Raw genomic sequence first — 18,047 nt, 5'->3', positions numbered from 1 at the left:
ATTGCCTAATATTCATTGAACAGTGAAAATAAAGAAAAACAGAAATGAATATCATATACTGACATCTGAGGATGGAGTTCTAGTCTGTTTTTAATTTTTAAATTTGAATATAATTGGCATACAATGTTACATTAATTTCGGGTGTACAACATAGTGTTGCAACTTCTATATATGTTCTGATCCAATCACCACAAGCATAACTACCAGCTGTCACCATACATGCTATTATAAGATCATTGACAATATTCCCTATGCTGTGCCTTTTATGCCCATTCCATAACTGGAAACCTGTATACTCCACTCCCCTTTACCCATTTTGTTCATTCCGCCCCTCCCTCTGGCAACCATCAGTTTGTTCTCTGTATTTAGGGTCTGATTCTGATATTTATTTGTTTAGGATATGTTTATTCATGTGTTTTATTTTTTAGATTCCACAAATGTGTGACATCACATGGTACTTATATTTCTCAATCTGACTTATTTCCCTTAGGATAATACCTTCTAGCTCCAACCAGGTTGTTGCAAATGGCCAGATCTCATCCTTTTTTATGGTTGCACAATATTCCAAAGACACACCTTCCTTATCCCTTCACCTATTAATAGACACTTAGTTACTTCTATATCTTGTTTATTATAAATAATACTGCAATAAACATGGTGCATATATCTTTTTGAATTAGTGTTTTTCATTTCTTTCTAGTCTTGAGCATTGTTTGAATTTTGGTTGCAACTTGAAAGTTTACTTACATTAGAGCTTCAAATTTACCTTGAGCTTTTGGTTGTGTATATAAAAACATTTAATGTCACAGAACATCCACATTCAGATATTCTCTAAAATGACACAGATTGATGGTAGGTCTGGGTCGACAGACCTATTTCCCCAGTCACCAAAAATACAACAAATTGCCAACAAATGCATGCATCTGTTGATGTATTCGACAGGTTAAAAAAAAATTTTTTTAACATTTATTCACATTTGAGAGACAGAAAGAGACAGAACACAAGCAGGGGAGGGTCAGAGAGAGAGGGAGACACAGAATCCGAAGCAGGCTCCAGGGTCCAAGCTGTCAGCACGGAGCCCAACAAGGGGCTCAAACCCACAAACCGTGAGATCATGACCTAAGCTGAAGTCGGATGCTTAACCGACTGAGCCCACTGGCGCCCCTCTATTCAACAAGTTTTTAATGAATGGGTTTGATTCATTATTTCTTTGCCCTCAAAAATCCCATGGAGTTGAACCTAAGCTGCCTTCAGAGGAGAGACTAGGGTGTAAATAAATGAGGCAGTCCAATGACTTAGAAGTTATTTATAAGTGTGACTCAAATCACCTCTCATTTCAGATAAACCATTTCTCTTCTTTTCCTCAGCATAAATGCAATTTTTAGACACACTAAAGCATAATGTTTTCTACATAAAGAACTTGTACACCTGAAAAAAAATCTAAACATATGCATGGCTTTGAGATGCCACCTAGATTCAGTTTTTAAAGAAGTCAAGGAATAGACATGCAGCCTACATTAAGCCCAGTTTCCTGGTTGAACAACTCACAACTTTTATTCATCCCTTAGTGCTTGAAGAGTAATTTAACGTTATGTAACTGCTCCAAGGGAGCAATCAGCATCATTTTTTTTTGCATAACACAAACAAACCAAAGTGAAGCATATTCCTGTAACTTACCATATATTTGGATTCAACTCTAGTCGGTGATAGGAGTCAAAGTCATCTCGTAGGATAATGCTGTCGCTATGTACTTCAGCTAAAAGAAAAATAAAGTATTTAGGAAAAAATTATACTAAACAATAGACTTAGCTACACAAAAGGGTCAATGTACTGCCTTTATGAGGAATAACAATATTTTATTTATTTATTTATTTTGGAATAACAGTATTTTAAATTAAAACTGAATTTTAAATGAGCAGTTGATTATATATTTGGCCCCTAAACTACTAAGGGACAAGTGTAAAGTCTCGATGGTTAGGCACCTACAAGTCTGGAAACCACAGTCCCCAAAGAGAAACCCCACCAAACTGTCACCAGGCAGAAAAGGCAGGAAGGCCAAGGTCAGTACTAACCTATGAAGATAGGTCACACAAGACTTGTCTCTCATAGCTCAATATGCCCAGAAAGGTTCAGTGTTAACTCACTTTAATAGAAGCAGATGGACCATTCTGGCTATTCATTGTCAGCTAATGTTGCTGGTATTTACTAACCCATTTCTTCATCTCTTTCCTACTATTCCTCTTCCCCTGCCTTGTTTTCCCTAGTTCTGCATATTCACTCATATTTTATTCAATGTGTTGCAAAGTGTTAACATTATTCCCCTTCAGAGCTGCATAGGAGAATTTATCTACGTTAAGTAAAAGTCCTAAATAAAGTCATGTTAAAAGTCAGGAGGCATATGAGGGAGCCACCCATAGTTTAAAATAAATTATCATTACACTTGAGATTGTATTAAATATCTATTTTTAAGTTTTCAAACAACTTTGGGCATACCAAGAGCAAAGAGTGTTTTCGTAAGCCATAGAATTTGTGATTTTTCCACTGAATAGAAGGTGGATAAGTAAAAAAAAAAATTCACGGCTCGCTTTTAAGGCTGTGGGAGAAATGAAAATTCTTTCTACTCAAGTTGTAAAAAATGAATTTCATGGTCAAAAACCCTCTCATCCCATTCCCCTGGTTTGCTTGGGAAGTTTCTTTTGGCTTATATAAATTCTCTGGGCCTGTATGATTCTGTTTGAACTAGTTTACACATGCTTTTTGGAAAAATTAAAATCACAGGATCTGATTAACAAAAAAATAACCAATTTTTTTTACTTTTTTCAAAGGTGATATTTTATGTTTTTGGCTCACTTGAATAACACAAATAATTCATCGATCCAGTGGGTAATTAAAATCACTTCCAAATATCAGGGAGCGTACTTCCAAGTTCTCTTTGGTGACACTGCCACCCACGGCCCTCTTCGCTCTCTTTATTCCAGGTATGCCAGCAGGTAAGCACATAACGAAGTCCAGGAAACCAGTGAATCAGCATGTATTAAGAGCAACGGCTGCTCAAACTCAGAAGCCTTAGGCAGGACAACAGGGAGAATATGGATTTACGCAGGGAGAACGCTGTGATGTATTCTGCGTGTGGGAGTGATTTAATGATTCCTCTGAGCGATTAGATGCAGTGCCTGAAATGCCTACAGGGTGCAGCTCTCCCAAATACCTAACCTGGCCCAGAAGAGGCTGGGCCACTGCGGGTCACCAGCCTGCCTTGGCTGCCAGAAGGCATGCTTCTAAGCACTTGTTTGAGTTAGTCTGCCAAAGAAGAGGAGCCCCAAGCTGTAGCATTACATAAAAGTAGAGCTTCTCAAGGAAGATTTTCCAAAGAGAAAAATAAATTAATTGGGTTTGTAGGTTGAAAGGAAAAGCCCAAGAGACAAATAACTGACCCATCTGCAAGTCCCACCGTGAGAGACATCTGAAAAGGCTGGAGCCAGCCAGGATGATTTATTTTCATTCTTATTAAATAGTGTAGCGTTGGAAATCGCTTTTAAAATAAACCCTCACTAACACAATGAGAAACTGAACTCTTAAACGACCATTTGTTTTCTATAGAATGTTTTACAGAGGCATGGGTAAGCCTCAATGGTTATTTGTTCATGTGTTTACTTCTTTCCAAACACTATTATATCACTGACTGTACACCTTTACAAACAGAAATTCATTCAATCATAACAACCCAAGGAGGTAGGTACTATTATTTCCTCTATTTTGCAGATGAGGAAACTGAGGCACAGAGAGGCTAAGTAACTTACTCAATGTACATGGCCAGCAAGCAGAGAAGGTGAGATAAACCCAGGAAGTGGTTCCAGAAACTATTCTTAGCAACTACAAACCTTGCCTTGCATGGCACTATGGAAAGATCATGAGAAAAATGAGAGGTAGTAACTTTATATGGTGCCATTAAACAAAGCTTATGGTTATTTGAACAACTTCATTTCAATTTTGAAAGAAATGACCAAACTTTCTTTTTACAACCCAGTACTAGTCTGAACAGTTATTTCAAATCTGAAATGACCTCCATGCCTCCACACTCCTAGCTCCTTGCCCACCAACCCTATGCTCTACTATTTATGATGGGTAGGAGCTCTGGGGAAAATTTGGCATTAAAATCCTTGATCAAAAGATCAGGCTCATACAGCGAAAGACAGATACCATATGTTTTCACTCTTATGTGGATCCTGAGAAACTTAACAGAAACCTACGGGGGAGGGGAAGGAAAAAAAAAAAAAAGAGGTTAGAGTGGGAGAGAGCCAAAGCATAAGAGACTCTTAAAAACTGAGAACAAACTGAGGGTTGATGGGGGATGGGAGGGAGGGGAGGGTAGGTGATGGGCATTGAAGAGGGCATCTTTTGGGATGAGCACTGGGTGTTGTATGGAAACCAATTTGACAATAAATTTCATATATTAAAAAAAATAATAAAAAATAAAAGATCAGGCTCAACAGGATCACAAGGATGGATGTACTAACAGGTTTAAAAGTCCTTCCACTGGCCCCAAGTGGGCACCATGATTGCCTCCTTGGTGAGGTCCTGTGTTCGAGCATAATATGAACCTGAGACTGATTTCAGTCAATGATCAGTGAATCAGAGAGGGCAGGAAGTTTCCTCACCTCTATATCATCTGCCCACACAGTGAGAGGATTGAAACAAGCCTATCTAAGTACTAAGGTTAGTGACACTGGGGTCTTAAGCACTTACCTAGATGTGGGTGCATTGTGGCTTCTGTTGGAGCTGGACAAGAGAGAAAAAGGGAAAGATGATTGATTAGCAACAAAAACAAAATCAGTAATAATCAACTACAATTACAAACTTAGGTAACACTAAAGAAATTAAATGACTAGAACCTTTTTGGAGGAATAAGAAAAAAAAATGCCAGTAAACATCTTAAAGTAAAACATCCAACTTTCTATGTAGTTATTCTATTTAAAAGTAACTCCTAAACTGAAGAGTAGAACCCCTTAAATTCAGGATAGTTGAGTGTATCCCTCAAACACATCAGCCTCAGGTATCCCTCGAAACACATAATATAAATGTGACGTGATAGTTAATGGATATGCTAAAACTCTTCCTGAGCACCCAGTACCTCTCAGGGGCTATTATGGGTGTTAGGGAAATAGAAAATAGTGCCACTCTTGCTCTCAAAAGAGCTCATTACCATCTGCTAACTAGAATATAGTGCAGTAAGTGCTATGGCAGACAAGGAAGGGATACTGGTTCCAGGCTGAACAGTAAAAGGGTTGTCGGGAGAGGTTTTCCAGAGAAGATGATTTCTCTGCTAGGTTTTGAAAGACGAGCAGAAGGAACGTAGGTGGTGGTAGAGGAGGGGGGAGCTGCTTCTTTCTGGAGTAAAAGTGAAAAGGCATAGAGAAGCAAAAGAGAATGGCTTTGGGGAAGAACCACAACAGTTTCAGCATGACTGGATGAAAGTGTTAAGAGGAGAGAGTAAAAATGGTGATGCTGGGAAAATAGGGAGGACAAGATCATGGAAGTGAATGCTGGGGAATTTGGACTTTACCACGAGAGCTTGATGATCTTCTGAACATTTATGAGCAAAGGAATGGATGTTCAAAATATGCATTTTAAGAAAGGGCACTCCACAAATAAGGGACATAATATTGGAATATTAATATTCCATGTTAAATAAAATAGGTCACTAAAATTCATCTATTTTTTTTTTTTAAGTGTGGCTACTAGAATACTGAAAATTATACATGTGGCGTGCATTATACCTCTACTGGACAGGGCTGAACAACAGCTAGGAGACAGATCGGTGCTGGATATCAATTAAGGAATCATTGTCACACAGGAGGTGGTGGAGTCATGGAAGATGACCATGTCCTTCAGAGAGAATGCAGGACATAGAAAAAGAAGTGAAATGAAGTGGTAAACACGCATTTAAGGAACTGGTAGAAGACGAGCTAGCAAAGGAGACTGAGAAAGAGTTCATTTCATTATGGGAATAAGGAAATGAGAGAGTTTTAAGAGAAAAGAGGGTTAAATGAAAGACCAAAATAATCCTAATAAAGATGATATCTATTGAGAACATACTGTTATCACAGCACTGTTAAGCAGAGTCTATAGATGAACCCAGGAAATTTGGCTTCAGAGGCCACACTTGTAACTACTGTGCAGACTGTTCTTTCAAGAAAGTCCACTGCAAAGACAAGAGATGAGATTTTGTAGCACCTAATGAGGATCAAGGACCAAAGAATTTTTTTTGTTGTTGTTTGCTTCATTTCTTAAGATATCATAATTGTTGAACATGACTAATATCAGCTATTTTACAAAAGGGCTTCTCTGTGTTCATGGAATAAATTGTGAAGAGGAGGAGGAAAATAATACTGATATCTATATAGTATTTAACTTCAAAGAAAACTGGGAAATAAGTTAATTAAATCAAATGTAAAATTTAGGGCAAGTATCAAGTAAAAATACTTACTGTTTAAATATGTATAACAAAATATCTGCAGAGACATCAGGACCTACTTGATTTTAAATGAGGCCTGAACCCAATAAAAAGATTAAGTTATAAAATGCTTTACTCTACCTTAATCTAAGGAGTCTATCCAAATTAGTATCTACCTTTTCTACATGACTTTGGCACATGGTATCTTATACTGAACCACCCACAACATAATCATCAGGGGAGGCCAATTAGAAAAGACTCAGGGAATCAGAATCTTTGGGAATGGAGGCTTAGAATTTGCTTTTGTTGTGTTTTTGTTTTTGTTTTTAGTGATGGAACAAGAGAGGAATTTATTTCAGTGAGGCCAACACCAGGAAGACAGAAGACTAATGTCTCAAAGACTGTCTCTAGAATCTGTATTTTTGAAAACCTTTCCTGGTGATTCTCATAAAAAGCCAAATTTAAAAACTATTGGTCTTAATCACATAGTCCAGCCCTTATTTTTACAGCAGGCAGAACTATTCTTTGTATTAAGTATATATCTTTTCTCCCAAGAGGAAATAAGTTCCTCAAAGGCAGAAAGTATGGCCACCCAACACACCAGCCTAAGCTGCTAATCAGTTCCCAATAAATGCTGAATTAAACTGAAAGATACTTCTTAATTGTAATATATTTTATGATATTTTGGAAAATGAATAATTGAAGATCCAAACCTTTGAAAACATGCCAAAATATATTCATAACATTGTCAGAGAGTCCTTTAGTATAACAGTCTGGGTAGTTTAAACACCCAATAAGTACCACCTAAATTTAATTTAATTCAACAAATTTAAATCATGTTTTAAATCACTAGTTAGGAAAAACCAATTCAATATTTTTAACAAAATCCACTGAGATAACTAAACATTATTTCCTCAGAAAGAGAAATATGTATGCATTAAACTTGATGGAAATAAATGTACAAATTTCCTTGAAAAATATTCATACACGTATGGGGTAAATATGGTCCAAAATCTAGGAAAGTACTGGGCCTGGAAGCTTATTTTAATCATCTCTCAGTAAGTGACTATATCAATCTATTTTTTATGTAATTTAACAAAATTTCTAAGCCTGTAGGAAGTTCAACCTCTGTTCCACATTTATTAGGGGTAAATGTACCACAGAAAAATTAGAATAAGTAGCCTAAAGAAGTATAATATAGTTTAACATTATTTATTACACTCCCACTTGGATAGTACCTGCTTTTTACCTCATACTCCTGACATGGATGAATTATGTGAATTTGGCATAAAGGTCTTTACTCTTTCCTTTATTATATATAAAACACATGCATTAGAAAGTCCTAATTTGTCAGCCTTCTCAGTGCTTGCCCAGTACCATATCTTCAACTAAGTATGCCTTTCCTGCTCCTCTGCCATTGAACTAATTCTTACTCATTTTTCTAGATTGCTTAAATGTTTTTATCTCAACATTTTGTTGGTCTATTACTGATTCTCTGCCTCCCCAAGGACCTTTGATTGTTCCCACCCTACCACTCCCACCTTGGTCCAACTTCCCAGCTCCTATGACCCAAAATCTCAGGACTAACTCTAGCTACCACCTAAAGTTGCCAAATGGCTTAGACTTGGAAGTTTTGTTCTGAGAGAGAACAAAAATGTTTCTAAAGAGGTAGGTTTTGGCTTTGGAGAAAACAGGACAGAACATGTCTTTAACAGAGGTATAAAAGACATCTCAGTTCCTTCCAGTTATCTCTCCATCAGGATAAGAACACCAGGTCAGACAATCAGCCACAGGTACATACAGGGAAGGATGCACTGGATAATGAATTAGAGACAGAAAAAGATGGCTGGAATAGTTTTGTACCCAAAGAGATCACTGAGGAGGCACTTCATAATATGGTCCCAATTTGGCTTCATTGGTGAATCCCATGAGACTATATGTAAAGGCTGGACAGAACTTCAAGCTATGAGAATGCACTTACTGTCCTAACATGAAACTTAACAAATTTGGATATCCCTAGATTCACAAAAGTGATTAGTTGTACATCCTATGCTGCAGAAAAAATTCACTTCTGAGAAAAAGACCAAAAGTTTACTTTAGTTTATACAAACATGTGATTACTTATTAAATTGCTTGTCTTCCCATACATTTGGGGGCAATTGAGCTTAATATGAAGTTTCTACCAATAATTTGTAAACTCTTATAAACAGTGTAATGGCTAGAGGCCAAACTTTCAGTGGTGTTTTTTAGAATTAAAGTACAATGATCATGGGATACCACATCTGCAGTTGGATTTTATAGATCACTCCAAGGAGATTTATGAGCATTGGCAATGGATAAATAAACCCAACTTATAATTCCAAAAATTTACTAATTCGTTACTGATCCTAGGCAAGATGACAACACTATCTGTGTGAACAGAGGATAAATGTGTAAATGAATTTGTGTTTCACTGAACTTGATGTCATTCAAAATAATCACACATCTCTGAAATCTTTACCCACAAACTTAATGTCATTTAGACCTACAAAAATTATAGAAACTACATCCTCTTTAAAGCTTGATCAGGTTCAAGTAATTGTATTGAATTGGAAATTGGACTTAAGTTGTATCTTGATAACATCAAGAGTATGCCAAATGTCATCAAAATGAATCAACTTAGTCAAAACCACAGATAAAATTTGAAATGCTAAACAGCCTACTTAAAATGAAGTTCCTACTTTGCTTAAAAGAACAAAGTAAAAACAAGCCAACAAAATGTAAGAACCCTGACAGAATCTCACTAAAGCCTCCATGTTCTTTTAAAAGTCTGTTTTCGGGGCGCCTGGGTGGCGCAGTCGGTTAAGCGTCCGACTTCAGCCAGGTCACGATCTCGCGGTCTGTGGGTTCGAGCCCCGCGTCGGGCTCTGGGCTGACGGCTCAGAGCCTGGAGCCTGTTTCCGATTCTGTGTCTCCCTCTCTCTCTGCCCCTCCCCCGTTCATGCTCTGTCTCTCTCTGTCCCAAAAATAAATAAACATTGAAAAAAAAATTTTTAAAAAAAATAAAAAAATAAAAGTCTGTTTTCAGCAAAGGATTAAGAATGAAGGTATGGCTTCCATTTACAATAGCACCAAAAACCATAAGACAGCTAGGAACAAACTTAACCAAAGAGGTAACAGATCTGTATGTTGAAAACTATAGAACACTTATGAGAGAAATGGAAAAACATTCTATGCTCATGGATTGGAAGAACAAATATTGTTGAAATGTCTATACTACTCAAAGCAATCTACACATTCAATGCAACCCCTATAAAATAACACCAACATTTTCCACAGATTTAGAATAAATAATTCTAAAATCTGTATGGTCCTAGAAAAGACCCAGAATAGCCAAAGTAATGTTGAAAACAACCAAAAAAAAATAACAACAACAAAAGAAACAATGCTGGAGGCATCACAATTCCAGACTTCAAGCTGTATTAGAAAGCTGTAATCATCAAGACAGTATGGTGCTGGCAGAAAAACAGACACATAGATCAATGGAACAGAATAGAGAACCCAGAAATGGACCCACAAATATATGGCCAACTAATCTTTGACAAAGCAGGAAAAAATATCCAATGGAAATAAGATGGTCTCTTCAACACATGGTGTTGGGAGAACTGGACAGTGACATGCATAATGATGAAACTGTACCACTTTCTTATAGCATACACAAAAATAAATTCAAAATGGATGAAAGACCAAAAAATAAGACAGGAAACCATCAAAATACTACAGAAGAAAGCAGGCAGCAACCTCTTTGACCTCAGCTGGAGCAACTTTTTACTAAACATGTCTCTGGAGGCAAGGGGGAAAAAAACCAAAAATGAACTTATTTGGACCTCATCAAGATAAAAAGTTTCTACACAGCAAAGGAAACAATCAACAAAACTAAAAGGCAACTGATGTAATGGGAAAAGATATTTGCAAATGACATATCAGATAAAGGGTTAATATCCAAAATCTATAAAATCTTACCAACTCAATACCCAAAACCAAAGAACCCAGTTAAACAATGAGAAGAAGACATGAATAGACACTTTTCCAAAGAAGACATCCAGATGGCTAACAGACACATGAAAAAAAATGCTCAATGTCACTCATCATCAGGGCTACAAATCAAAACCACAATGAGATACCACCTCACACCTGTCAGAATGGCTAACATTAACAACTCAGGAAACAAGAGATGTTGGCAAGGATGCACTGTTGGTGGGAATGAAAACTGGTTCAGCCACTCTGGAAAACACTATGGAGGTTCCTCAAAAAGCTAAAAGTGGAATGACCCAGCAATTGCACTACTAGGTATTTATCCAAAGGATACAAAAATGCTGATTTTAAGGGGAACTTGCACCCCAATGTTTATAGCAGTACTATTGACAATAGCCAAATTATGGAAAGAGCCCAAATGTCCATTGACTGATAAACGGATAAAGAAGATGTGGTATATATACAATGGAATATTATTTGGCAACCAGTAAGAATGAAATCTTACCATTTGCAACAACGTAGATGGAACTAGAGTATATCATGCTAAGTGAAATGAGTCAGAGAAAGACAAATATCATATGATTTCACTCATATGAAGAATTTAATAAACAAAACAGATGAACATAGGGGAAGGGAAAGAAAATAAGATAAAAACAGACAGGGAGGCAAACCATAAGTGACTCTTGAGTATAGAGAACAAACTGAGGGTTGCTCGAGGGGAGGTGGGTGGGTGGGGATGGGCTAAATGGTTGATGGGCATTAAGAAGGGCACTTGGGATGAGCCCTGGGTGTTATATGTAAGTAATGAATCCTTAAATTCTACTCCTGAAACCAATACTACACTATATGTTAACTAACTTGAATTTCAATTAAAACAACAACAACAACAACAACGACGAAGGATGGCATACTGTTGCATGTTTTTACCTGAAAAAAAAGCCAAGCACCTTTAAAATTAAAAAAAAATTTAAATATTTACTTATTTTTGGGAGACAGAGAGAGTACAAATGGGGGAGGGGCAGAGACAGAGAGGGAGACACAGAATCTGAAGCAGGCTCCAGGTTCCAAGCTGTCAGCACAAAGCCCAACACAGGGCTCGAACCCACGAAGCATGGGATCATGACCTAGGCTAAAGTCAGATGCTTAACCAACTGAGCCACCCAGGTACCCCTAAAATTTTTCAATTATCAACACAAGTTGGTAGCAATTTTACCAGGAATAAATGAAAACCTATGTAATTTTGTTAGACCAATATCCCAAGAGCCAGTAAACAAGAAAAAACAAAACAAAACAGTAAACTGTTAAAAACTAAAAAAAAAAAAAAAAAGTAGAAAAATTGTGTACTGACACTTAGTTGAGTAAATGGAAAAAAGCACTTCGGCCATTTTGTTTACACATCTGTGTGTTGGTACTGTTTCTAGTCACAAGATTTGCATGTCCCTTCCTAAGGAATATATTTGGGGGCGGGGGGTTAAAGATTTTTAATAGCTCATTATTTTCCACTCACAGTGAGTTAATCTGACCTTCATTATGATATGAAAACAACTACTTATCAATTCCTTTCCAAACATTTAAATACAACTGATGTTAAATATCTATCTATTGCTTGGCATAGAGAGTTACTCTGTCTGTGAACATTATTTTTCTTTTGCTAAACACATTTTCTCTATTATCTCCAATTATTTACAGCATCTCATAGACTGTAATGATTTGTCTTAGGACACAGGTAAGAGAGCAGTAGCTGAGCTCTGCTGATGGAAATGGAAGATCAGAAAGTTTTGATAAACTCAAACAGGCAGCAAACACCTTTAATTCCAGCATGTATGATTTCATTTGGATCTTGGACCTCACAATCATGCTTTTCTTAATGCCATCCCAGAGCTTAAATCTTTGGGTGTTTTTAGTGACTATTCTAAACATAGATCATTATATTGTTTCTCAAAATAAATCGAAGCAAAAAGTCTTTGATTTAATGAATTGAATAAATGAATTCAATTTATTCAAGAGACAAATTTCATGCTGAAAGTAAAGAAAAGCTTCATTTATTTAGAAAGCATTTCCGCATTTATGCTTTTTCAAAAACGGCACCCACCAGTATCTCCTGAGATCACAGCAGCCTAGAAGAGGCACTTTAGAAAGAAATGAGGTCATGTTTAACTCACCCAAAGGTTGTTCTTTGGACAAGTGTTTATCTTGCAAGTCACTTGTTTTGGAAGGAAACTTTTAAGTAATCATGTTACTCTAACATATATTTCTGTCAATTTTTTCAACAAATAATTCAGTACAAAGTTTTCAATACGCTGAGCAGAAAAAGGAAGGGTTGTCTAAAAACGAATTGAGGGAGTGGTTAATGATCTTTGTGTTAATATTATTGATTACTTAAAAAAAAAGCGTTTGAGTCAGGCAAGCAGTATATATATGATGACAGGCACTTCTTACAAATAAAGGTATTATGTTATGGGAACCATATCTCCGGATCATTTTAGAATTCAAAGGCCCTAGGTAGTTTTGCCTCAGGTATCTCTTCACCTAATTTGAAATTCAAATGTATGAAATTTCCAAAGCTAAATATGACAAATTAGACACGGTCTGTGAAGTTACCATTTAATGAGCTATGAACCTAGACTTTCATCTCCCCAGGAATAATTTCTTTATTACTTTTGTATTTTATTGCAATAAAGAACCATTTGACCTTCAAGTATGATAATTAAGCTTCCAAAAATGTTATAAATTCAGAGTGAAAATAGTTCTCTCTGTGTTCAGGAATATACTTATGATCAGTATAAAAGATTCCTTAATATTTAAAGACAGCTAAATTATGCACAGAACCAGCAATATTAGGAGGTATTTTTCTCTTCCCTTCCCCCCCATTTCCCATCTCAATTAGATTTGTGTCTCATAACAACTTATCATCTGTCATATTCTAAAATAAATGGAATAGGAGAAAAACTAAAATATATCTTTATAATCTGCAAATGGGGAAACAGAGAACTCTTTCAGGTGAGATTTATTCTACTATGAGCTGTCAATAATGAGATATTAAGTATAACACTTGTGATTTCTTGTCTTGCTTTTGCTCATGCCCTGACTTTTTCTGGGGGGAGAGAACCATATATTTCCCAAAACATTGTCTATGATATGAATGGAAGTTTAAATGAAAAATCAGAATACAAAACAATATACCATCTGAACTGTTGAGGAATAGTTTTGTTTTTTTTTTAAATCACTGTGTAATAATTTTTTAAAACATCTTGGACCTTTGAGAACTTGAGGAGATGAAGTTCACAGATGGGGCAGAGGAGAGGAAGTAGAGGTAAAAATTGACCCGTAGCCTGAGCACATAGGACTTTTAAATAACAATCAGAGCTAGGAAGGAAAATCATTAGGATTAGCATTATAGGATCATCATATAGGTAGCAGTGGCAGCCGCCTTGTTGCTAATGTGAGCTGAACTTTGCTGGAGGTCTGCCAATATCTGCTCTCCTTTATTTTAACTGAACCGTGACCCCAGTTAGAGGTACATTTCACACTATCCCCTGCAGCTTCCCATGACAAAGGAATGAAACTCTGACCATAAGGAGTGAGCTGAAGTGACCTGGGTCATGCCTTCTAAATTTAGGAGCAGGCATGCTCCCCTGGCCCTTTACCCTTCCTACTGCTAGGACACGGTAAGCACTGGGGCAGCTAGCATGGCTCCCGGATGCGGAAGCTATGTGCCGGACAGCACAGAGCCACTCCACCAGCCCCGGACCACCTGCCTCCAGCCTGATTTATGATAGAGAAATATACTTCTAACAGTTAAAGCTAGCATTCCCTCTGCATCTCACTCACAATTCTAAAGGTCAGAGTGGAAATGAAGGCTGCTAATACTGTGAGTTCATCTGGGTAAAGACTCTATCTTGTGTATCTCTGCACCCTCTGCCTAGCACAACGTCGGGCATATAATTGCTCCAAAAATGTCAGTTTATTGGGTAGTGATAATACCACCATTACATTAACTATTGGGAGCTGATAACACCAGCAAGACACTGCTGTTAGGAAATTCTAATGTTCTCTGTTCCCTCCTGTCTTGGTCATTTGTACCTCTGTTATCATCTTTATGATAACCTTACTTCTCACTTTCCTTCATATGCCTAAGGATACTATGTACAATCACCTTGTTCTAAAATAGACACAAGGCAGCTTGCCAGAAAGGGCAGACAATCAAACAAGGCAATAGAGGGGAAAACTCAAAGATGGTGATTAATGAAGGGTCGGCAAAAAAAACTACATCCAGTTGAGATAAGTAAAATGCATGCTCTGACGTCTTAAGTTTGGTCCTGCGATAAAGTTACAGAAATTGAAGAGTTCATAACATGTAAAGAAAACATATTGCTCAGGGAGAAGGTGGGGGGGTAATTCAGGTACAGAGACTCGAGAGAGGTTTCTCCTGTGGTTTCTTGGAAAGAGGACACTGAGCAAGGTGATGAACATCATTTGAAATAACATCCATCCAATTGTGAGTTTTATAGGGCTACTCCTAATAAAGCCCATCAATGCAGAAGGAGCCCATCTCATGCCTAAATACGATTATAAAAAGGATTCGGGGGTGCAGGAGGTACAAGCTGGCTGGCCATTAAAGAAATGATGGTCATTGGACAATTTTGGAAAGGTATAGTCTCTCTGTGTGGTTCATTCTTTCCCTCAACCAGTAACTGAGTGCCTACTAAATGCCAGGTGCTGTGCCAGCTTCTGAGATATTAAAATGATCCAGTGTCTGCTGGATCAAGGGGTTCACAGTGCAGCAGAAAATTAACACCTGACAATGCAATACGGTGAACTCAATTTGATTACTAAGTAGTAGGTGGAAAAGTGATACAAACAAATATGATGGAGAAGGAGAGACTTGAGCTGGATCTTTAGGACGAAGGCAGCTTCATCAGTGAGATGGAGAAGGTAATGAGGAGGGAGTTCCAGGGAAAGGAATAGGCCTGCTTAAGCCACAGAGACGAGGGACAGGAAAGCATGTTTGATGAAGCCCGTGCTTATTACAGCTGAGATAGAGAGTTAGGTTAGGTGAGGGTGAGGAGTGAGAGCCGGAAAGCAGAGATGAGGCTGGAGAGACAGGCAGGGTCGGATCTCAGAGGGCCTTGAAAGCTAGTCTAAGTGGAGCAAAGGGAGGCAGTTGCAGGGTTTGAGGCTGGGAGAAAAAAAAAAAAGAGGTTTGTGTTTAAGAACATTTTGATAGATGTGTGGAAGACCTGAACTACAGAAATAGTTCCAGGTGTGAAAAGAGGCTGGGTTAAGAGATACTAAGTATAAAATAAATTGGTCTTAGACACATCGGATGTAGACCTGGAAGAAAGAAAGGAATGAGGAAAGTAATGTTATCCTGGTATCTGACTGGGGTGACTATGTCACTAACCAGAACTGCAATCAAGGGGTCCAGATTTGGGGAAAAGTCAAGTTCGGTTTAGAATATATTGAGTTCAACGTACCTAAATGGCATCCAGATGTAAATGCCTTGTAATACTAATGACAGCATTCATAGAGGATTTATGTGCTAGCCACCATGCTATGCACATCCTCTGCATTGAATCCTCAAACCTTTACTATCTTCCTTCTGGGCATAGGATGTTGTGCCAGGCTCTTGGGAACCTATGTATGGCACACAGCACAATATGTGTTCATTAATATTAACGAATTCCAACTCTTAAAAACATGAGTATTAAAATCTATATTAATTATTACATTAAACAATTCAATCTCTGAATGTCAAAATAAGATTGAGTTAATAGGTTGCATGAAGTAATGTTTTGCAATCCAAAATAAAATTGTAATTTAAGGTGTGTTCATCACAGCTTTGTTCCCCTCCCCAAAGTAATTATATAGACCCAAACCTAGGCTGTTTGCCCTTCAAAATATGGGGAATTCAACATATTATATAGCAGCTTGAGTAGAAAGTGTACTCCCCTGGATCCAAAAGAACTCAATGTCAAATTCTTCTCAGGCATAAATTCTGGTGTTTTGACTTTGGACTAGATAAAGCTGTCAAGTGGGAATGTATATAACCCTGAGAACTGAAAAGAAGGCTGTTTAAATCCAGGTTCAATCATCTTGGGATATACAGCACCAGTTCAAAACACCATTCTTTAGGAAATTAAAAAAGTCGTCAGATCCACCTAGAGCCAATAGCAAGAAATTTTACTATGGCCCCATGAGTCAGCTCTTTGTTGTTCCTTTTAATCTTATCTGTCCTCAGGATCACTTAGGAACACTTTTTGCCTACCACAGCCCCAGGAAGGCTTCAGTTCCTCCCCCTATAGGGTAGTTTGTGAGACCTTGAAGCAAGATTAAGGGTTCCAGGATGATTTTACCAAAGTCTCCTAATTCAGCTCTCTTCGTTTGTAAATTGCAAAGGCAGGGATGTCAGGAACAGTGGCTGTAACTGCTAAACTGAAATGTAAGCTATAGAATAGCCATGGGGAAAACAGATTTCTTTGAGTAGCAAAAAAAATTTAACATTGGGCAAATTCAAATGCAACACACCATTATTTTTCACTTTAACTATTAAAGCAGATATGGTAAATCAAAATCTATTAGGTGATTCCGATTTGTTTAGTGTGAATTAATGAAAAAACAACATCTCAGGATATTGGGAAAACATTTAGTGATACAAGCTACTGAGTAAGCAAGAATAGACAAGGGAATATTTTGATACATCTGATGTAAAATTCACACAATATTTGGGTATACAAAGGTATTCTTTTTTCCCCGCTTTATTGAGGTATAATTGACAAATAAAAATTGCCTATATTTAAGGTATACAACTTGATGTTTTGATATATGTATACATTGTGAAATAATCACCACTATCAAGCTAATTACCACATCCATCACCTCACTTTAAAAGATATTCTTAACATGCTGAAAAATACCTCTGTAGGTTAAACACCTCATTCATGTTGTGGACTTCCTTACTGAAACTTTTATCTCCCTCCATCTCACAGTTTAAATAAACTTTCAACCGTCCTTATTACAAAGAATTTAAAAATTCCAGAGTCTGGGATCTGAATGAAATAAATACTCTGCCCACCACCATGGCCGACGGCCCTTAGAGAATACAGCCACACTTTCTACCACGCTCTCTGTTCTGAGAGTGACAGACAGCAGAACAACCGCTGAGCATGGCAGAAAGCGGCCAAGGTTTTTGGCTCCAACTATAAACCTGACCCCTTTCCCCTGACATAAAACATTTGCCTTTGGTTATATCCTCTTCCATCAACTCCACAACAGAGGATTCCAGCATGGTTTATAAATGGCATGCACCCTTTGGGGGCACTACAGGGCATGACTGCTGTCGGCCGTTAAGCCTGCCATCTGGCCTTGCTAAATAATCAATGTGTGTGTTTGAAGGGGGTATGCCAAGAAGCTCACAGGCCAATGAATATACACACACTATTATTCTCCCTGCCCGGCCTCCACCAGGATTCGTGCACACCGCTGGACCGGCGACAGCCCAGGCTGCTATGCTCACATCAGCTTCACACTTGCCACCTCGGTCTTATGAGGGCCTCAAAAAGTGTGTATTCTCTCCTAG

The 18,047-nt window shown here is 37.7% G+C and overlaps 1 protein-coding gene across 3 annotated transcripts in view; it reads right to left on the bottom strand.

Moving 5' to 3' along the window:
- RELN (reelin) overlaps positions 1-18,047 on the bottom strand; it is a 536,751-nt gene that overhangs the window by 286,519 nt on the left and 232,185 nt on the right. For all 3 annotated transcript variants that reach the window (XM_019825367.3, XM_019825368.3, XM_011280339.4), the window contains exons 5-6: positions 4,747-4,779; positions 1,678-1,756 (exon numbers count right to left, since the gene is read on the bottom strand). In XM_019825367.3, the coding sequence (XP_019680926.3) occupies positions 1,678-1,756; positions 4,747-4,779 (112 nt within the window). The remainder of the gene's footprint in view (positions 1-1,677; positions 1,757-4,746; positions 4,780-18,047) is intronic.

This window comes from Felis catus, chromosome A2, assembly GCF_018350175.1.
Source record: "Felis catus isolate Fca126 chromosome A2, F.catus_Fca126_mat1.0, whole genome shotgun sequence".
NCBI classification, from domain to species: Eukaryota; Metazoa; Chordata; class Mammalia; order Carnivora; family Felidae; genus Felis; species Felis catus.
Note: the sequence above shows the minus strand (reverse complement) of the source record. Positions and strands in the feature narration are given on the sequence as shown.